Source organism: Larus michahellis, chromosome 18 (genome assembly GCF_964199755.1).
Source record: "Larus michahellis chromosome 18, bLarMic1.1, whole genome shotgun sequence".
Classification (NCBI taxonomy): Eukaryota; Metazoa; Chordata; class Aves; order Charadriiformes; family Laridae; genus Larus; species Larus michahellis.
Genome location: NC_133913.1, coordinates 3,421,929 through 3,440,472, shown reverse-complemented (window position 1 = coordinate 3,440,472; position 18,544 = coordinate 3,421,929). Strand labels below are relative to the sequence as shown.

The 18,544-nt window shown below is 64.1% G+C and overlaps 2 protein-coding genes across 47 annotated transcripts; one reads left to right on the top strand and one right to left on the bottom strand.

Moving 5' to 3' along the window:
* Positions 1–475: 475 nt before the first annotated feature.
* On the top strand, positions 476–9,693 carry ATXN7L3 (ataxin 7 like 3). 2 transcript variants are annotated; one of them, XM_074562409.1, is made up of 13 exons: positions 476–668; positions 2,479–2,594; positions 2,700–2,832; positions 3,531–3,702; positions 4,459–4,556; positions 4,838–4,860; positions 4,966–5,011; positions 5,244–5,275; positions 5,374–5,442; positions 6,396–6,439; positions 6,577–6,648; positions 6,957–7,090; positions 7,411–9,693. In XM_074562409.1, the coding sequence occupies exons 2-13, from the start codon at positions 2,544–2,546 to the stop codon at positions 7,557–7,559; spliced, it is 1,023 nt and encodes a 340-aa protein (XP_074418510.1). In that variant the 5' UTR covers positions 476–668; positions 2,479–2,543; the 3' UTR covers positions 7,560–9,693. The 2 variants fall into 2 exon arrangements, with proteins under 2 accessions (XP_074418510.1, XP_074418509.1); XM_074562408.1 differs by having other exon boundaries at positions 4,838–5,011.
* A 136-nt stretch (positions 9,694–9,829) lies between these two features.
* TMUB2 (transmembrane and ubiquitin like domain containing 2) lies at positions 9,830–16,467 on the bottom strand. Of its 45 annotated transcripts, none has more exons than XM_074562420.1 (11): positions 16,001–16,450; positions 15,650–15,714; positions 15,378–15,555; positions 15,199–15,254; positions 15,074–15,114; positions 14,938–14,991; positions 13,371–14,821; positions 12,076–12,153; positions 11,942–12,004; positions 11,016–11,796; positions 9,852–10,616 (listed from the first exon to the last, which is right to left on the bottom strand). In XM_074562420.1, the coding sequence occupies exons 10-11, from the start codon at positions 11,555–11,557 to the stop codon at positions 10,253–10,255; spliced, it is 906 nt and encodes a 301-aa protein (XP_074418521.1). In that variant the 5' UTR covers positions 11,558–11,796; positions 11,942–12,004; positions 12,076–12,153; positions 13,371–14,821; positions 14,938–14,991; positions 15,074–15,114; positions 15,199–15,254; positions 15,378–15,555; positions 15,650–15,714; positions 16,001–16,450; the 3' UTR covers positions 9,852–10,252. The 45 variants fall into 45 exon arrangements, with proteins under 45 accessions (XP_074418528.1, XP_074418549.1, XP_074418546.1 ...); XM_074562430.1 differs by having other exon boundaries at positions 11,924–12,004; positions 14,235–14,821; XM_074562421.1 differs by having other exon boundaries at positions 14,235–14,821.
* Between the last annotated feature and the right edge of the window lie 2,077 nt (positions 16,468–18,544).

The following is an 18,544-nucleotide window of genomic DNA, read 5'->3' as shown; positions in this document are numbered from 1 at the left end:
GGATGGGGGGGGTCCATAGGGGTGGGGGCTCCACAGGGTTTGGGATCCGTTGGTATGGGGGTGCCCATAGGGATGGGGGGATCCATAGGGACGGGGGGGATCCGCAGGGACGGGGACCGTGTGCTCTCTGTACACGGACCCGGGGGGGGGGGAAGCACCGGTGCACCCTCAGGGAGGGCCCCAGGCCACGCCCCCGTCGTCCCCGCCCCCTCTCGCCCCGCCCACAATTGCCACACCCCCGAGTCCCCGCCCCCCGCCCCGCCTCCCCCCCTTCCCCCCCCCCCCGCCGCTCTCTGACACGCCACCGGCCCCGCGCGGCGGCGGCGGCGCCGGCCGCTCCCATTGGCCGCGCCCCGCACGGCGCCTCCCCATTGGCGGCGGGCGCGGGGGCGGGCCGTGCGCGCGCCGGGTGCGGCGCCCCGCCCCTTTCCCCCCCTCCGCCCCCCCTCCCCCCCCCCCCCCCCTCCCTCGGGCCGCCGCCGCCGCCGGGCGGAGGGAGCGCCAGGCCCGGCCCGCCCGCTCCGCGCTCCGCTCCCGCCCCGGCCCCGGCCCCGGCCCCGGCCCCGGCAGGGCGGGCGGCGCTGCCGCCGAGCATGGCGAGCCGCCGCCCGGCCCCGCGGCGGAGCGGTGGGGGGCGCTGACCCGGCTCCGACGGGCCCTCCGCGCCGGTGAGTGACCGACAGACCCACCCGCCCCTCCCGCGGCCCGCAGCTCCCGCTCCCGGGGACCCGCCCCGCCGTGGGGCCCTGCGGCACCGTGGAGGGGGGGGGGCCGTGATCCCGCCCCGGAGGAGCCCGGCCCGCCCCGGCGCCCTCCTGGCTCCCCCCCCCCCCGCCCCATGAGGGCCCTCCCGGCCCCGGAACCCCCCCTTCCCGCTCTCCAGTTGCCTCCCCCCGCTTCCTGCCCCCCCAATCCCCAGCCCCCTGCAGCACCCGGCCCCTGCAGGGGTTTCTCTGCCGTGTCCCCCCCCCACTCGAGAGGCGTGTATCGCCCCCCCTCCTCCTCCCCCCCCCAAGGCTGGCATCGCCCCGGGGGAACAGGCAGGGGGCAGCCCCCCCCCTAAGGCTGGGTGTAGCCCCCCCCCCCCCCCCACTGGGTGCACCCCCTCCAGACTGAATGCCCCCCCCCTCCCCAAACTAGGTGCAGTTCCCCCCCACCCCCCCGAATTGGGTGCACCCCCTCAAGACTGGGTGCCCGCCCCCCCATTGTGGGTTCCTCCCCCCAGCTGGGTGTAGCCGCCCCCAAGCTGGGTTCAGGCCTCCCCCCCCCATTCTGGGGGCACCCCGCCCCGGGTGGGTGCAGCCCCCCCCCCTCCAGCAGGGTGTATTCCCCCCCACATTCTGAGTGCAGCTCCCCCCCCCCCCGCCGGGTTCCAGGCACCCTCCCAGCAGGGTGTAGCCCCCCCCAAACAGGGTGCAGCCCGCTGCCCCCCCCATTCTGGGTTCAGAGTGTGTGTCCCCCCCCATTCTGGGTGCACCCCCCCAGCCGGGTGCCTGCATCCCTTTTGTTCAGCTCCTCCAGGCCCTGCCTGCAGCGAAAGGGGGGGGTCTGGGCAGCCCCCTCCCCGCCCCCCCCATGGTCTTGCCTGCACCCCACCACCCTCCCAACTCGGGGGGGGGATGGCCGGGGCGGGGGGCCAGCAGGAAACACCCCGGCGCGGGGCTGGGCCGGTGCCAGCCGGTGTTTCCTCTTTCCGCGGCGGAGGGAAGAGAAATCCCCGGCCGGGGCCCGGAAGCGGGTGCCGGGGTGCAGAGAGGGGGACACACACGCACACACACATGGGGACCCCCCCGGGGTCCCGGTGGTTGGCTCGGAAACCCCCCTCCATGGCAACCGGGGGATGCCCCCACCGGCCAGTGCCAGCCGTTGGTGGGTGCAGGTAGCAGCATGGTGCTGGGGGGGGGGGTCTTGCTGTGAGTTTGGGGCCCCCCCAACTTTAGACCCCCCCGTTGGAGAGGGTTGGGGGTACCCTCTGCGGAGGGGGGGGGATACGGTGGCCCCTGTCCCTGCCCTGTCCCCTCCCTCCAGCAGCTTCAAGGGATGGTGATGCAGCAAAACCCACCACCCCTCTGCGGGGGGGCCAGTTTCGGGGTGCATGGGTGGGGTCCCCTGTGTCCACCTGTGATTGTGGGGTGCTGGGGGTGTGGGGGGGCTCTTGGAGGGGCCTGATGCCTTGGCGATGGTTGGGGGGGGTGGCTGGTACTGGGGTCCAGGGAATGTCCTCCTCCCCGGTGGTCGGTAGGGTGGGGGAGTGCCAGGCTTGGGGATCCCCATGCCCCCCCCCCCCTTTTTCCTGGGGGGGCTCAACCAGGGCTCTTGGGGACAATCCAAAGGTCTTGGGGCCTATTTCCATGGGGCAGGGGGTGGGGTTTTGGTTGGGGGAGGGGGGCAAAGGAGGTGGGGGAGGGGTTTCTGCTGGCCAGGGGAGTGGGGTGCCAGCGTGTCCCCTGCGTGTCTGTGTCGTCCCCCCCCCTGCAGTGAGACACCCCCCCCGCGTCCCGTGCTATGAGCATTCGGCGTGACTTCTCCGTGAGCAGTTGCAAATGAAAATGGAGGATATGTCTTTGTCTGGCCTGGATAACAGCAAACTGGAGGTGAGTGGCCCCCCCGGGGGGCTGTCCGGCTGTCCCCCCGGCGCTCTCCAGCTGTCCCCCCTCCTCTCTAACACTGTCCCGTCCCCCCCCCACCCCATGCCCCAGGCCATCGCGCACGAGATCTACACGGACCTGGTGGAGGATGCCTGCCTGGGGCTCTGCTTCGAAGTCCACCGGGCGGTCAAGTGCGGCTACTTCTTCCTGGACGACACGGACCCCGACAGCATGAAGGACTTTGGTGAGCCCCCCCCCACCCCGGGGACACGGCGAGCGCCCCCCTCCCAGTGTCCCCATGGAGAGGCTGCTGGGGAATTGGTCGTCCCCATGTGTAGGGGTTTGGGTGCCCGAGCGTCCCCCTGGCAGCGCCAGCACGTGCCTGGCCCATCCCAGAGGATCCATTTTATGAACCGGGGTGACCTGAACCCCAGAAATGTCACCCCAAGGTGCGGGACTCTGCCCTGGGGGTGGGTGGGAGGAGGAGAGACACACCCCCCCCGGCTGCACTGCCACCAGCTCCAGGCCCCCGATGCCGTTCTGAGGGTCCAGGAAGGGACCAGTGGCCCAAGGGACTCCCCCACAACAAAGGGCCGGAGCTGGGGGTCATGGCCTGAGTGTCCCCTTGGCAGTGCCAGGATGTGCCTGTGCCGTTTTATAAACCCCTGGGGTGACCTGAACCGCAGAAATGTCACCCCAAGGTGTGGTGATCTGCCCTGGGGGTGGGTGGGGGGAGAAGAGACACCCCCTCCCCCCCGGCCCCCCAGCTGCGCTGCTCCTGGTTTCAGGCCCCCGATGCCACACTGAGGGTCTGCAAAGGGACGGGTGGCCCAAAGGGCTGGAGCTGGGGGGGGGATGGCCAGTGTCATCCCTGCAGCGGGGGGGTGGGGTGGGGGGAGTCTTGATGCTGGGGGTGGGGTCTGACGCGTGTTCCTCCCGCAGAGATCGTGGACCAGCCCGGCGTGGACATCTTCGGGCAGGTCTACAACCAGTGGAAGAACAAGGAGTGCGTGTGCCCCAACTGCAGCCGCAGCATCGCCGCCTCCCGCTTCGCCCCCCACCTGGAGAAGTGCCTGGGCATGGGCCGCAACAGCAGCCGCATCGCCAACCGCAGGTCAGCCTGGCCCCCCTTCCCCCCTTCCCCCCCCCCCAAAAAAAACCAGCGGTTTGGGGGCTCCCACGGTCCCCCCCTGCATGGGGAAACTGAGGCACAAAGGGAGAATGAGGGTGTGGGGCTGTCTCTTCTCAGTGGGGGGTGTGGAGGATTTAGGGACCCCCCCCACCTCGGCGCTGGGGTGGGAATTGGGCATCCATGCTCTCCCCCCTCATTGCTTTTTGTTGAGGGGGTGCACATCCTGGCCCACCAACCCCGGAGTCCCACCTCCATCCAGCTCCTCGTGCTTCCTTCCTTCCTGGAAAAACAAACCGGGAATCCTGGCTCCTCTATCCTCTCCCTTTCCTTGGTGGCTGCTGGGGACACCCCCCCGTCTTGGAGCTGGGGCTGGGGCTGTCTGGGGTGGGCATGGCAGAGCTGGTGGGGTGCGGGATGGATCCTGGGGTGCTGGGGAGGGCTCTGGATGGATCCTGGGGTGCCGGGACAGATCCTGGGGTGCCAGGGGAGGGAGTGGGATGGATGCTGGGGTGCCAGGATGGATCCTGAGATGCAGGGACAGATCCTGGGGTGCTAGGGAAGGGTGTGGGATGGATCCCGGGGTGCTGGGATGGATCCTGAGGTGCTGGGACGGATCCTAGAGTGCCGGGGAGGGTGCGGGATGGATCCTGGGGTGCCAGGATGGATCCTGGGGTGCTGGGGAGGGTGTGGGATGGATCCTGGCTGTGGGTCCCTGACCTTCCTGCCCTCCCGGTGCAGGATCGCGAGCAGCAACAACATGAACAAGTCGGAGAGCGACCAGGAGGACAACGACGACATCAACGACAACGACTGGTCCTACGGCTCCGAGAAGAAAGGTGGGGGGACGTGGGGTGTGCGGTGCCAGCCCGGCCAGGGGGCCCCTGGCCCCCCATGAGGGGTGGGGGACCCATCCCTGCTGCCCCGTAGCCCTTGAACCCCAGTCCTAGCCACAGTGCGGTGGGTGGCGGGCTGAGAGCAGCCCAGTGCGGGGGTCCCCTGGGGAGGGGAGCGTCCCAGCAGCGGGGCTGGAGGGGTGGGCTGGCGGCGGCTGTGCAGAAATCGGGGCTAAATCCACCAGAAATGGTCGAAATCATCCCTTCTCTGTCTCTCCCTGTAGCAAAGAAGAGGAAATCGGATAAGGTGAGGGGGGCGAGGGGTGCCTGGGGGGGGCAGGGGGGTCGTGGGGGACACGGGGGGACCCCCCCCTGCACCCCCCAAATTTCCCCCGCCCCGCTCTCCTTGCAGAACCCCAACTCGCCCCGCAGGTCCAAGTCCCTCAAACACAAAAATGGTGAGTGGGCGGGGCTGGGGGGGCGGGGCTTAGGTTGGGGGCGTGGTCGGGGGCGTGGTCGGGCGGGGCGTGGGCGGGGCCTCTTCAGGGGGCGGGGCTTGCTCGGAGGCTGGGCTCTCGCTGGGCGGGGCTGGTGGCAGCGTGGGGGGGCCAGGGGGGCACACAGTGGGGCAGGGGGGAGGCGGGGGCCACGGGGGGAGGCAGGACCCTCCTCACCTCCCTTCTCTTCCAGGCGAGATCGGCGGGAACCCCGATCCCTTCAAGGTGAGCCCCGGGGCGAGGGGGGAGATGGCGCCCGGTCCCTCCTCCGTCCCCCAGGATGTCCCTGTCCTGACACCACTCTCTGCCTCCATCCCCCACAGTACAGCAACTCAGCGGGGATCAACTACGAGACACTGGGCCCCGAGGAGCTGCGGACGCTGCTGACCACGGTGCGTGGTTGGGGGTGTGGGAGGCACCGATGGGCGCAGAGGAACCCCCGTCCCCAGCTGGACGGGGTGCATGGGCGCTGGGACTCCCGGGGTCTCTCCTGGCTCAGCTCCAGCCTGGCGGGGATGGCTTCTAGGCTGGGAATGGGACATTCATGCTCTGAACCTGGTGACAGGGACGTGCAGAAACCCCTGCACCCTGCTGGGCGGCAGGTCCTGATCTTGGGGGATGTGGTGGCCTGGGGTGGTGGAACTGGTTTGTCTGGGGGTAACAGGATGGCACTGGGAGGAGATGGGGTCATCATGGTGGAGTGCAGCCTGTGGTCCACATGGCTGCTTCTCTGCCCGCTCACCTGTCCCTTCTCAAAAGTAATGTGGCCAGCAGGGTGAGGTCGGGGGGGATTTTTTTCCCTCTGCTCCACTCCAGTGAGACCCCCCTGCAGCGCTGCCTCCAGCTCTGGGGCACCAACAGCAGAAGGACACGGAGCTGTTGGAGCGGGGCCAGAGGAGGCCCCGGAGATGCTGGGAGGGCTGGAGCCCCTCTGCTGTGGGGACAGGCTGAGAGAGCTGGGGGGGGTTCAGCCTGGAGAAGAAAAGGCTCCGCGGAGACCTTCCAGCCCCTTCCAGTCCCTAAAGGGGCTCCAGGAAAGCTGGGGAGGGACTCTGGATCAGGGAGGGGAGCCATGGGACGAGGGGGAAGGGTTTTAAGCTGGAAGAGGGGAGATTTGGATGAGATCTGAGGAAGGAATTCTTTGCTGTGAGGGTGGTGAGCCCCTGGCCCAGGTTGCCCAGAGAAGCTGTGGCTGCCCCATCCCTGGAGGGGTTCAAGGCCAGGTTGGCCGGGGCTTGGAGCAACCTGGGCTGGTGGGAGGTGTCCCTGCCCAGGGGAGGATTTTGGAACTGGATGGTCTTTAAGGTCCCTTCCAACCCAAACCATTCTATGATTCTCTCCCCAGCAATGTGGGGTCATCTCTGAGCACACCAAGAAGATGTGCACCAGGTGAGAGCGCCCTGGGCTTTCCCTGCTCAGTGTAGGGCTGTGGGGGGTGCCCAGAGTGCCCAGATCCCCATGGGAGCTGGGGGACACACACAGAGCAAAGTGCCTGACTCAGCCCCTGCCTCCTCCTCCTCCTTCAGGTCCCTGCGGTGTCCCCAGCACACTGATGAGCAGCGGAGATCGGTCCGGGTTTACCTCCTCGGTCCCTCCGCGTAAGTGAGCACACACGCGGGGTCCAGAATGGGCCGGGGCCACTGTCCCGGTGTGGGGACAGGGACAAGGCTCTGCCACCCAGTGTGGATGGAGACCTGGGGGGGGGGGCTGCATGTCCTGAGCGAGGGTGGGGACAGGGACACCTTGGGGTGGGGTGGGGTGGGGGTTGGAGGGCTGGGATTGGGATGTGCAGCCCAGCCAGGTCCCGAGGAGCTGGGTTGAGTCCCTGGGGTCCCCCTCACATTGACGGGGGCTCTGTCTCCACCCCATCCCGGGGGCTGGGGACCCCCATAACGCCTCTGCCCAGGTCCCTGCCCGAGGCGGAGGGCAGCGTGGAGAACGACAGCTTCGAGGTGGCGGAGAGCCAGGCCATCATGAGCCGGCTGCAGTGGGACGGCTCCTCCGACATCTCGCCCTCCGACTCGGCCTCTTCGAAAGCCAGTGAGTGTTGAGGGCCGGGGGTGGGGGGCAGATCCAGTGGCACAGACCCCTCTGGGAGGAGCAAAACCAGGTGTTCCAGTACAGGAGGGGACAGACAGACAGACCATGGCTATCCAAAGCCACCTTGAAGAGTCCCTAGAGTATCTGCTGCGCTGGGACATCTTGGCGCTCACCTTCCCGGGGTGGGGGGGAATATTTTGGGGTACATTTTCCGAAGTCTGGATGGGTAATGCGGGGGGATCCTCTCTGTTTTGGGAGGGGCTCCTGCTGGCCCAGCTGTTCTCCAACACCCCCGTCTCCTTCCTTTCCCCCTCCCCCAGGTACAAACAACTCGGAGTCCCGCAAGACCAAGAAGAAGAAGCCCCACTTGGGGCTGGTGAGCGGCGCCCCCGGGCTGGGCTCCAGCAAGAAGAAGAAGCCCAAACCCCCCGCGCCCCACACCCCCAGCATCTACGACGACATCAACTGAACGCAGCGGAGCTGATGGGGTGGGGGGGGACGGACAGACGGACAGACAGGGGCTGGGGCAGCCCTTTTCCCCCCCCCGCTGCCCCCTCCCCCCCCATTCGGACACAAAAGCGGGTACTCGGGGCGCAGAGGATGGAGGACTTGGCCATCGCTGTAGGGGAGGGGGAAGCTGGATTTGGGAGCCCCCATTAGTGCCCCCTCTTTCTTTCCCCTACCCCCCCCCCCGGACCCCGGTGCCTCTATTTATTCTGTGACGTAGTTTTTGTACGTGGGGCTCCCATCAGGGCTCTGAGGGGGTGTCTCACTCAGAGACAGGGGCACAACCCCCCCTTTCCCTTCGCACTGCCCACCCAAAAGCCAGCCGTGTCCCCCTGCCCCCCCCCCCCACCCCGGGCTTGCTCCTCCAGAGCACCCTCACCCCAGCGGGGGCGGAGGGGTACCTGGGCCCCCAGGGCAGGTCCGGACCCAGCTGATGGGGGGCCATAGATCCCTCCTCCCCCAGAAAGTTGGGGTGAGCCCCGGGCCTGGGGCTGCTCCCCCTCTCCATGCCCCGGGCCGGCGCTCGCTGGTCGGGCTGGCTCAGGATGGGGGGGGTGAGCATGCTGGGCAGGGGGGGCTTTCCCCTGCTCAGAGGACACAAGTAGAGACACCCCCCCCCCACCCCCAAACCCGCTGTAACCAGCTGGATTCAGCTGCTGGGAGGTGTTTGGAGCCCGGCCCTGCCTGCACAGGGCTTCTGGGGGCGGGGGTGTCTGCATGCTGCATCCTTCGTGTTTGGGGCTGTTTTTGGAGGGGGGGGGTGGTGGCTGTGGGGCTGTGTCCCCTGCTCAGGGTTGGGGGGAGCAGCTGTGACCTTCCTTGCTTGCCAAACTGGGCTCTGTGTGGGGAGGGGGGACCCCAACCTGCTGGGAAATGGGCTGTACCCCCCCCCCCGCCCCCATTACAGAGTGAACTGCGGGGGGGTGGTGGGGGGAAGGAATGGGACACAACCCAGCTTCAAGGCAGAGCCCCCCCCCCCGCCCCCGCAGCCTCACAGCCCCAGCGCTGTGTCCCTGTGTGCCCGGGGACCTGCTGCTGTGCTTGGGGGGGCCTTTGGGACCCCTAACAGCTCCAGCTGGTGTTTGTACCCCCACAGGCTCTGGTCTTTGGCTGGGGGGGGGGGAAGGCCAGGACCAGCACCCTGCTGTGCAGGCTTGAGGAGGATGGGTCCCTCTGCCTGCCCCCCCGCCCCCCCCCCCCCCCGCCATTTTTCCATTGCAGGGGCTGTGTTGGGGATGGGGTTTGCTCAGTTTCCCCCCACACACACTGTGCATTCCCCCCCCCCCCAAGCTGTCTGACCCCAAGTTTGGCTGTATGTCCCAGGGTGGGGGGGCTGCTCCTGTGTCCCTTGACCACCCCGCCCCCCCCGACATGCCATGGCAGCATGGCCGGTCCTTTCGGTGGGTCTCACAAATTATGGTGCTCTCGACTCTGGATTCACTATTGTTTTAAAACTGCTGCTAAAGGCTAGTGCTGTGGCAGGGGCTTTTGCCGGGGGGGGGTGTGGTGTGGTGGGGGGGTGTCCCCACAGAGCCCTGGGCACCCCAAATTGCCGGGGGGGGGGGGGGGGCCCAGCTGCGTGGGGACCCCCATGTTACCTCCCTGCTGCAGTCAGTGGTAGCTCCTGGCACAGCTTTGGGGGCTGGGGCAGGAGGGGTGGTGGGGGGGGGCTGGCCACTGGAGCACGCCAAGCTGGCCTTTGCGTGCCCTGGGGCCCGAGGACAGGGTGGGGGGGTGGTCCAGGTACCCAGAAACATGGGGGACCACACCCTGGGGGCCCCCCGCCCCCTCCAACTGCCTGGGGAGGGCACAGTGACTGGAGGGGACAGCCCGAGCCCCTACAGCTGCAGGAAAGGGGCTGCAATTTGGGGTCCAAGGGGCGTAACGGCGCTGGGGGTGGCCCCCCCCCGCCTCCAGGTCCATGTCCTCACCCTCGCGGCAGAGCCGGTGACCGCCCGGGGCTCTCCTGACCTTGAGACTTGTATTTTTGCGCACGTACTCCAGCCCGTACGGGTAGTTGAGCCGTTGTAAGGTCTGTGTGTCCCATTAGTGGGTTGTGGCTGCCCCTGTAAATAAAACTGCATCTTGACTTGGTATCTCTGGCTCGTGGCTGCTGTACAGCATTGGCACCCTGCTTAATTACAGGTGCTTAATTAAGCAGGGCCATCATACCGCCTCTCTCCCACCGCTCAATTTATCAAAAATCCACTCTCGGTGGTCTTTTTTTGAACAAATCCTTCCCAAAAGCATGGGGAAGGCAGTGGGGGGTGGCTGAGCCCCAGCTGCGGTTTCACCCCCCGGGCAGGAAGGTGAGCGCTCGGGCTGACATTACACCTTTTTTATTTGCTTTAAAATGTCTCTGGGAGGAAGCCACAGCCCGTTCCGGTGCTGGGCTCGTACCCGCTGTGCCGTATCCAGGCCGAGATCCTGCCCCAGAGACGGCTCCAGCCCAGCGCTGTGTCTCGGGCGGGGGGGACACAGCCCCTTCTGGGGGGGAACAAAGTCCAGCACCAAGACGGGGAAGGATGTGCCTTCAAGCTCCCATCGTGCCGGCTCCAGTCACTGTAACGCCGTGGTGAAGAAAGCGGCGCCTGCCCAAGCACTGTGCTACCAACCGGGGCAGGATAGTGGCCGTGCCACCTGCCGGTCGAGTCCCTACTGTCCGTACATCCCGAATGCCAGGAAGCTGAAGAGGACGGTGACACCGATCAAGGAGACGGTGGCCGGGGCGGTGAAGAGCTGCCGGTAGTTGATGTGGAAATACCAGACGACGCCCAGCACCACCATAACGGTGGGGACCAGCAGGTTCCCCGCGCCCAGGGGGAGGCCGCCGGCGGCAGGAGCGGCGGTGGCGGGGTCGGGCAGGACGGTGGCAGCGGTGGTGGCGCTGCGGGAGCGGTGGCAGTGGATGACGCAGTTGTCGGTGATGTGGAGCGAGCGCAGCGTCCGGCCCTGGTCTTGCAGCAGCTGCCCGCGATAGATGAACTTCATCTGGTTCTCCTGGCCCGGGAAATACTTGCTGCAGGAGGAGGGAAGAGGTCAGAGAGCTCATGGATGCACCTAAAAAGACCTGGGGCTGGGGGAAACCCCCCCCATTCCCCCATTGTAAAAACCCATGAGGGTTTTTTGCCTGGGGGGGGGGGCAGGGGAAGACAGCTATGGCACCGCCACCACGCACCGTCCTGTTTTTTAAACTCATTGTTTTAAACTCGGCACCTCCTCGTTATTTTTGGAGGGATCCCTCGGCAAAGCAGGGGGGGTAACGGCACAGCGGGAACGGATGAAAACCCTCCACCGTTCTCAGGCAGAATGGTGGGGAGGGGGCTGTCTGTACAAGGCAGGGGGACAACAGCCACCTGGGAGGGTGGTTTGCAACCAGGCAGCACTCCCTTGCATCCCCCCCTCCCTCGGGACTTACCTCTTGAGCCGCCCCACAGTGTCCTCGGGCCGGACCACAGCCACCTCCTCTGTGTCATTGAGGAATTTGAGGCGGATCTTGATGAGGCCGGAGCACACGTCGTCGTCCCCGGGGCTGGGTGGCCCCCCCTGGCTGCCCGGGGCGCTGGGCTCAGCAGCCGAGGTCCGTTTGGGCAAGCTCTGGATGTCCAACAGCCGCTCCAGGCCAGGGTCGGGGGGGCTGCCACTGTCCCCCTGCTCTGCCGCCGGCCCTGACGCCGCCCCCCCTTCCTCTTCTGTTTTCTCCTCTGCGTTTTCGGGGACACTGGGGGGCTCTGGGACTTCGTCCGCCCCCGCTGTCCCCACGTACCGCTCCACATGGCCAAGCCGGATGACGGCTGCGTCCCCCGCCGCGACGATCGTTCCCAAAAGCTGGTTGCTGCTGTCAGCGACGTAGGTGGACAGCCATGCCAGGACCAGAGCCAAGACCAGCACCACAATGCCGGCTACCACCGTCACCTCGTCCCCCACCCCTCGGATGAAGGTAGCGGCAGGGGGCTCCATCTCCAGGGCCGGGATTCCCTTCCCTCAGCCCAGCAGGTTTTTCTCTGCCTCAGCTCTGCCACGAAGCCCCTGCGCCGGGTGCGAACTGGCCGTGCGTCAGCAGCGGGGACCCCCAGGCTGCTGCGTGGTCAGCTTGGGCCCTAGAATAAATCCTGTCGCTGCTCCAACGGCACAAAGAGCTGGAGGGAAGGGAGATTTCTTTACTGCAGACGCTTCTTTTTATTACCGATATACTAAACCTGCAAAAACCAGGGACAGGGAGACACCTGTGGGGCAGCCCCTGCTGCCGTGGGGTGCTCTGAGGGGGCCGGGAAGGCGGCAGCCCCTCGGCGAACGTGGGATTTCTGTTAGGGAGGCAGAACTTACGGCTCAGGAGTTAATTACCTCGTCCCCGCTGGGAGGAGGGTGATGCTATCGCTTCCTACGCGCCAATTAGGAACACGGCACCTGTAATTACAACCCGAGCTGGAATCGGCCGGGGCAGGAGGGAGCCGTGCGCTCAGCGGGGCCGCACTTACCTCGCCGGGGCCGGCGGAGGGTCCTGGTGGGCTCCCGAAGCCCCTCGGTGCCCAGCCAGGGTCACGCCATCCCCGAGCCTGTAAGGGAGTAGAGTGATGGCTGTCAGGGGGCCCAGTTAAATGTTGCTTAAAGCCTTCCCGGTTCTTTCTGCAGCGGTCCCTTGCCTGGGGAAGGGGCAAACCCCCTCCCAGGGCCCACAGGGAGTCCCAGACAGGCCCGGTGGGGTGCAGGGGGGCCCAGGGGGTCCCTGGCAGGCCGGTGGGAGTCCCTGACAGGCCCTGGGGGGGCCCGGTGGGGCCCTGGAGGCTCCGTGACAGGCTCTGGTGGAGCGCTGGGGGTCCCAGCAGGGGTCCCTGACAAGCCTAGAGGCCCTGGGGATGCGCGGAGAGCACGGGAGGGTCCCTACTAGGCCCGGGGGGGTCCCGGTGGAGCCCAGAAGGCCACGGGGAGTCCCTTGACAGGCCCGGGGGGTTCCGGGGGGGGGGTCCCGGTTGGGGGGGGGTCCCGGGGGTCCCGCCCGGCCCCGCCCGCACTCACCGGGTCCTGCCGCCGCCGCCCGCGCGCCGGAAGCGCCACGTCACAACGCCGCCGCCGCCGCCGCGGGAGGGGGGCGGGGGGGCTGCCGGCGCGCACGCAACGCGTCACGGCCGACACGCCGGGCCACGCCCACTGGGCGTGGCGGCGGCGCGCGCTGGCGGCGCGGGGAGGGCGTGGCGGCGCGCTCAGGCCACGCCCCCAGGCGGAGGAAAGGGGCGGGGCCTGTGGGGATGGGGCGGGGTTACGGCGCGGGGGCGGGGTTACGGCGCGGGGGCGGGGCGTCGGGCGCCCCGCGTGTCCCTGGGGCCTGTCACCGCCCCCGGGGACTGTCCCCCCCCTCCCCGGGGCTGTCCCCTCCCAGGGCCTGACGCCTCCCCTCTGGGGCCTCGCTGTCACCTCCTCCAGGGGCTGTCACCCCCCCTCCACAGGCCCTGTTCCCTCCCAGGGCCTGGCTGTGACCTCCCCAAGGTCTGCCACCCCCAGGGCTTGTCTGTCACCCCCACCCCCCGGGGCCCTGACACCTCCCCTCCGGCGGCTGGCTGTCACCTCCTCCAGGGGTTGTCCCCTCCCAGGGCCTTGCTGTCACCTCCTCCAGGGGTTGTCATCCCCCATTCGCAGGTCATGTCCCCGCCCCCCCCCCGGGGGCTGGCTATCACCTCCCTGCGTCCTCTCACCCCCCCCCTCATGGGCCCTGTCCCCTCCAGGGCCTGCCTGTCACCGCCTCCTGGGCCTGCCCCCCCCGGGGCCCGGCTGTCACCTCCTCCAGGGGCAAAAATTGCCGGGCGCAAAACCGCAATACGAATTCCAACATGGACCGATCCAACAGAACACAAAACGCAGGGCCAGGCCGTCTCACTGCAACCACCGGGCGTCACGACGAGCGACCCAATACCGGTTCAGATACGGAGCGATCCGGTACTAACGCGTCACACGGACAATGCAAGAGCGTCTCAGGCGGCAGCCGATGCGCCCACGGAGGGAGACCACGCAGTACAGCGCCAAACACGGAGCAACGCCATGCAACACACAGCCACGTACGGAGCGATACGACGCAAAACAACAAAAAGCACCGGGAAGCGAGGCAGGCTCACGCGGCAGGCAGAATCAGAGTGCCCCAACACAATACAAAGCCAGAGCAAAGGATGTGTGAGAAGCCAGGCTTTAAGATCTTAGCCCAGAAGAGCACGAGGATGGAATGCCGTAGGGGATCTCTATGGAAACACAACTTTCCAAGAGCAGAGCTGTTATTCCACCCCAGGTCACCTCCAGCAACATCTGTGATGCAAAATGCACTTTCAGCTCCGACCACAGGCAGCTCCAATCCTGACACGGACCAACAGCACGCACAGACGCCACGAACAACATCACGCTGAGACCCTGTAAGACTGTGAGCGAGAAGAACGGCTCCCGTAGGGACGAACGACACCAGCAGAGAAGCCCGACGGTGCCACAATGGCGCGAATGCCTTATAGCAGCCCCAGGAAAGAGAGGCAACAGCTGCAGCCCATGAGAGACCACCATCAAAACCATGATGATGAACGCATGAGAAGGTGGGCTTTAAGACCTAAAACCATTAAGGACACAGGAATAAAATCCCAGAAGATTACTCTGCAAAACAGACCTTTCGACAGAACTGCAGGTGCCACCTGGCTTGCCACCACAGGAGCTGACCACTCCGAAACATCTACGATGCAACGCACACCAGAAGGTACGTAGGTATGTACGAAAGCGTATCCACGCTTTAAGGTATAACGGCAAGACAAGAAGGGCCCGACCAGCGCTATGCCAACGAGGCGATGCGCTGCAGCCTCTCAGGACAGCTACCGAGGCGCCTGCTGATCGCAGAAGAGCTACGGAGACTTCAAGACCAGAGGAAGGTATTATACAAGACGCAGGAGACAGAGCACATGAACCACGCAGACACAGGCTGGAACCGCCCTGCCCGGCACACGCTAGTGTCGTGCTGAAGACTAACCTGCTCGCTTTACTTGCCCGGCTGGCGCTGGTCCTGGACAGCCCTCTGCTCTACCCTGACTTTAAAACCCCTCCCTGCAATTGCCAACCTTGTGCCCGCCTCCCAGCCCCTCCCCAGCCCCGGCCCCTCAGCTTTCAGAGGGCTGGGGGGTCTGCATCCCTCCTCGACAAAAAAAAACCCAACACGTCAGCTCTCTGGGACGTTTCTGTAGTCGCCAGGTTCCTCTTCATCATCTGCAATAAAAACACACGATGGACAAAACAGTGCTGGCAGTCAGCATCGCGCCTGTCAACGCCAACCTCCTCCACAAAACCCCCCTCTTCAAAAGCACCGTGGGTGTTCCACTCACCTGCTCCATGCCAATTCCCAAGTCGGATGCTGCAGCAGTCATCGCTTGTAGCGCCTCAGATGCCAAGAGATGCAAAATTACCATTGTGCTAGAGAACTCATCACCCCACGCTCCTCCTCTCTACTACCCAGCTCACCCCAAGGGCTCGTCCAATTCCCGAGGGAGCCCACACGGTGCCTGCAAAACCAAAGGTAAACGCTCAACCAAGTTGCCATATAATATTTTGCTATTAGACACTGACGCGGCCCGCACCCGCCTCACCTTCTCAGGCTGCTTGTTGGCGTGCTGCTTCGGCCCTCCGAGGCTGCGGGTGGCACCTGCAAAAGACAAAACCAAAGGCACGTGCCGAGATACCGCCCCAAACTGCAGCCTGCCCGCAGCCATTCCCGTCTCCCGCTCCTTTCCCGTGTCTGCTGGCAATCCCTGCCTCTGCCACTTACAGGTTGGCACGCTGAGGCTTGGGTACCGCCTGCAAAAACCCAAACAACAAAAGATGCTTGTGACTTCACCAACGCTATGACACCCGAGAAATAACCACTACTTCATCCCACTAGTCGGTGCTCTCCTCGGCCGAGTCACCTCCGGCGCCAATATCCCGATTTACTCGTTAGTTGACACCTTCAAAATAATAAAAAAAAAAAAACAATGAATATATAAGCTAGTCGTATAACCCTCGGTCACATCTTCCCTCCGACACCACACACCGACTCACCTTCTCGTGTCGCCCCACTTGCCTCTCCTGCGTCGCCCTTTGGCGCACGGCTCATCCCTCTGCACCTGAAAAAGCAAAAATCGAACAAGTCACCCAGGGGCCGAGTGCTACCGTAGAAATCCCAGGGCTTTCCACAGAAATCCACATTTAGGAATAACATCTAGACTCCACCTACAGACTGCCATTAAAAAAAAAAATAAAAAAATTGGACCCAACGTTCAGCCCCCCCCCAACACCTTCCGTCTGCTTCACTACCACGGAACAGCCCCTCCAGGAGCTCCCATCACCTCCATAAAACACTACGGAAAGGCCTGGCCCTGCCAACCGCCACTTGATCGGAGCTGACCGTACCACCTCTGCCTCAGCGGTCCGGGCAGGCCAACACGTAAACCATAGACTCCTAATCCTGTTCCACCGACCCCGGCTCCGCACCACCGGGCAGCTGTCCCGGAGGACTAAAGTGCCATAGAGACGCACTCCGGAGGACTGAGCGGGCACCGCCGTTATCCTGAAGGGCTAAAGTGCCATAGAGACGTGCTCCGGAGGACTGAGCGGACACTTCCGGCAGCCTGGAGGACTAAAGTGCCATAGAGACGCGCTCCGGAGGACTGAGGGGGCACTTCAGGCACCGCGGAGGGCCTGGAGATGGACCCGGGCGGGCGGGACAGAACGCGCTCCGGGTGGCGGGGAGCTCGCCGGAGCCCCGGCGGTCGCGGTTCGCTCTCCGGCTGCCGCTCTGTGGGGCCCGGCGCCGGCCCAGGGCCAAGAAGCCGCGCGTGCGCGCGAGCTGCGGACCGACGCACGGCGCCGCCGGGGGCGGGGTCAAAGCTGGCGGGGGGCGGGGCCGGGGCGCGCGCGCGGCAGCACGCGGTTAATGATCCCGCGCTCAGCGCTCACTGCGGTGATGAGCCGTGACCGCTCTCAGCCCGCTTTAGTCCAGCCGGGAACCGGGACCACTTACCGGCCGCGGGCCTCCCAGCTCCCGGCCCTGCCCGCACTCGAGCCCAGGCAGCGCCAGCCAGCGCCTCTGCACCAAAAACCTGCCAAACAGGGGGGGTTTGCCCCAAAACGACCCCAGGGACGCTGCATCGCCCCGCGCGGGGCACCAGGGCCGGGGGGTGACAGCAGTGAGTCCGACGGGGCTCCAGGAGGGAGGCAGGGCTAGCACCTCAGCCACAACATAAAAGTTGGTGATTTTGGCTTTTGAGTGTGAATTTTTTTTTTTTTTTCCTTTCCGGCTGCACAAATCCATATATAGCACAGACACTTACACTCCTGTATCTGTTTACACATATATATTTAGGAAATTTATATTATCTGTTTACACTTGTATAGAAAATCTGTTTAGACTCATACATTAACACCTAAGACACAGAATATCTGTTTAGACCGATTGCTTACACATCTATTTTGACACTAGTATCTTTTTATAAATAAGTTTTTTTAAGTATGTTACATAAAAGATCTTAGAATGGAAAAAGAGAATCCTTAGAGATAGAAGTTTTTATTTTGAACTCATTTTACATACATAAAGGAATATTATTTTCCTATACGTAAATGAGAGATTTTTCTCTATTTCAACGCCTCACGCCCATAGCTACAGGTTTTAACATTTTTTAATCCATCCCAAGATTGTTCAGCCCTTTTGGGGCTGTGACCTGCCTCTTTTGGGGGGAACCCCACGTAACCCCCGCATCCCCCACTCATATGCTCCTCCGCCACATCATCACCCCCCCCAGTGACATCACAGTGCCCCAAATGACAACATTAAACCCCCCCAAACACACAAACACCCTTTTTTATTCACCCCAAAAGGTCCAAAACGACCAGACCCAGAGCTGGCCCCTTCCTCTCCGGGGTCTCTGCCACCGGCTGCAAACTTGGGCTGGGGCATCTCTCCAGCAGCACGAGACACGTACAACGAGGCACCTTGAAAAACAAAAATCCCCCGTCATAGTTCAGCATGCTAAAGAAAAAAAATAGCACAGAAAAGAGCAGAGGAATTCCCTCAGACCTGGGGACGGGACAGTAGCTGAGCTACAGGAGGATTCTAGGGCAACAGCTCAGCTCGAAATACAGAATCACAGAATCTTAGTGGTTGGAAGGGACCTCTGAGATCATCGAGTCCAACCACAAAAAAAAAAAAAAAAAAAAAAACCAAAAAAACCCACACCCACCTACTAAACTCCACACCCACAACCCCACACATAACACCCCACCACAAACAATAATCTTGGGCACTAGGGCATGCCCTGAAGAGCCATGTCTACACGTTTCTTAAATACCTCCAGGGATGGTGACTCCACCACCTCCCTGGGCAGGCTGTTCCAGCGCCTGACCACTCTTTCAGTAAAGTAATTCTTCCTAATATCTAACCTAAACCTCCCCTGCCGCAGCTTCAGACCCTTTCCTCTGGTCCTGTCGTTATTCCCTTGGGAGAAGAGGCCAACCCCTGCCTCTCTACAGTTTCCTTTCAGGTAGTTGTAGAGGGCAATGAGGTCTCCCCTCAGCCTCCTCTTCTCCAAAGAGGAGCACGGCCTTCAAAAGCCAGAGCGATCTGAACTCTTAAAGTCAGTTTCGATGCTGTTTTGAACGCGATCTTAGCGTACCAGTGAACCCCTCTGGCTGGTGTTGGGAAATGCCCAGCCCCTTCCCTTTTGCTGAAAAGGTGTGCCTTAGGTTTATACACACCCAATACTTACACTATAAAAGTCTTTGACTTTCGTCTGGCACTAATTTCACTTGCACGGCTGTGAATTGATACCATTACACTATCTCTCTCCAAAATACATAGTTATAATTTGACTACGGGTTTTTTTGTGTGCTACACAAGGAAGAGGGACATCTGGCCAGCGGCACTGCCCGAAAGAGATGCTACTGGGCTGCCGGGGAAAC

Coding starts and splice junctions, on each gene's coding strand:
- ATXN7L3 (XM_074562408.1), top strand. CDS start 2,544: ATGAAAATGGAGGATATGTCTTTGTCTGGCCTGGATAACAGCAAACTG. Junction 5,443..6,395: donor TGCGGACGCTGCTGACCACG/GTGCGTGGTTGG, acceptor TTCTCTCCCCAG/CAATGTGGGGTCATCTCTGA. Junction 6,440..6,576: donor ACCAAGAAGATGTGCACCAG/GTGAGAGCGCCC, acceptor CTCCTCCTTCAG/GTCCCTGCGGTGTCCCCAGC.
- TMUB2 (XM_074562412.1), bottom strand. CDS start 11,557: ATGGAGCCCCCTGCCGCTACCTTCATCCGAGGGGTGGGGGACGAGGTG. Junction 10,617..11,015: donor ACTGTGGGGCGGCTCAAGAG/GTAAGTCCCGAG, acceptor CTCCTCCTGCAG/CAAGTATTTCCCGGGCCAGG.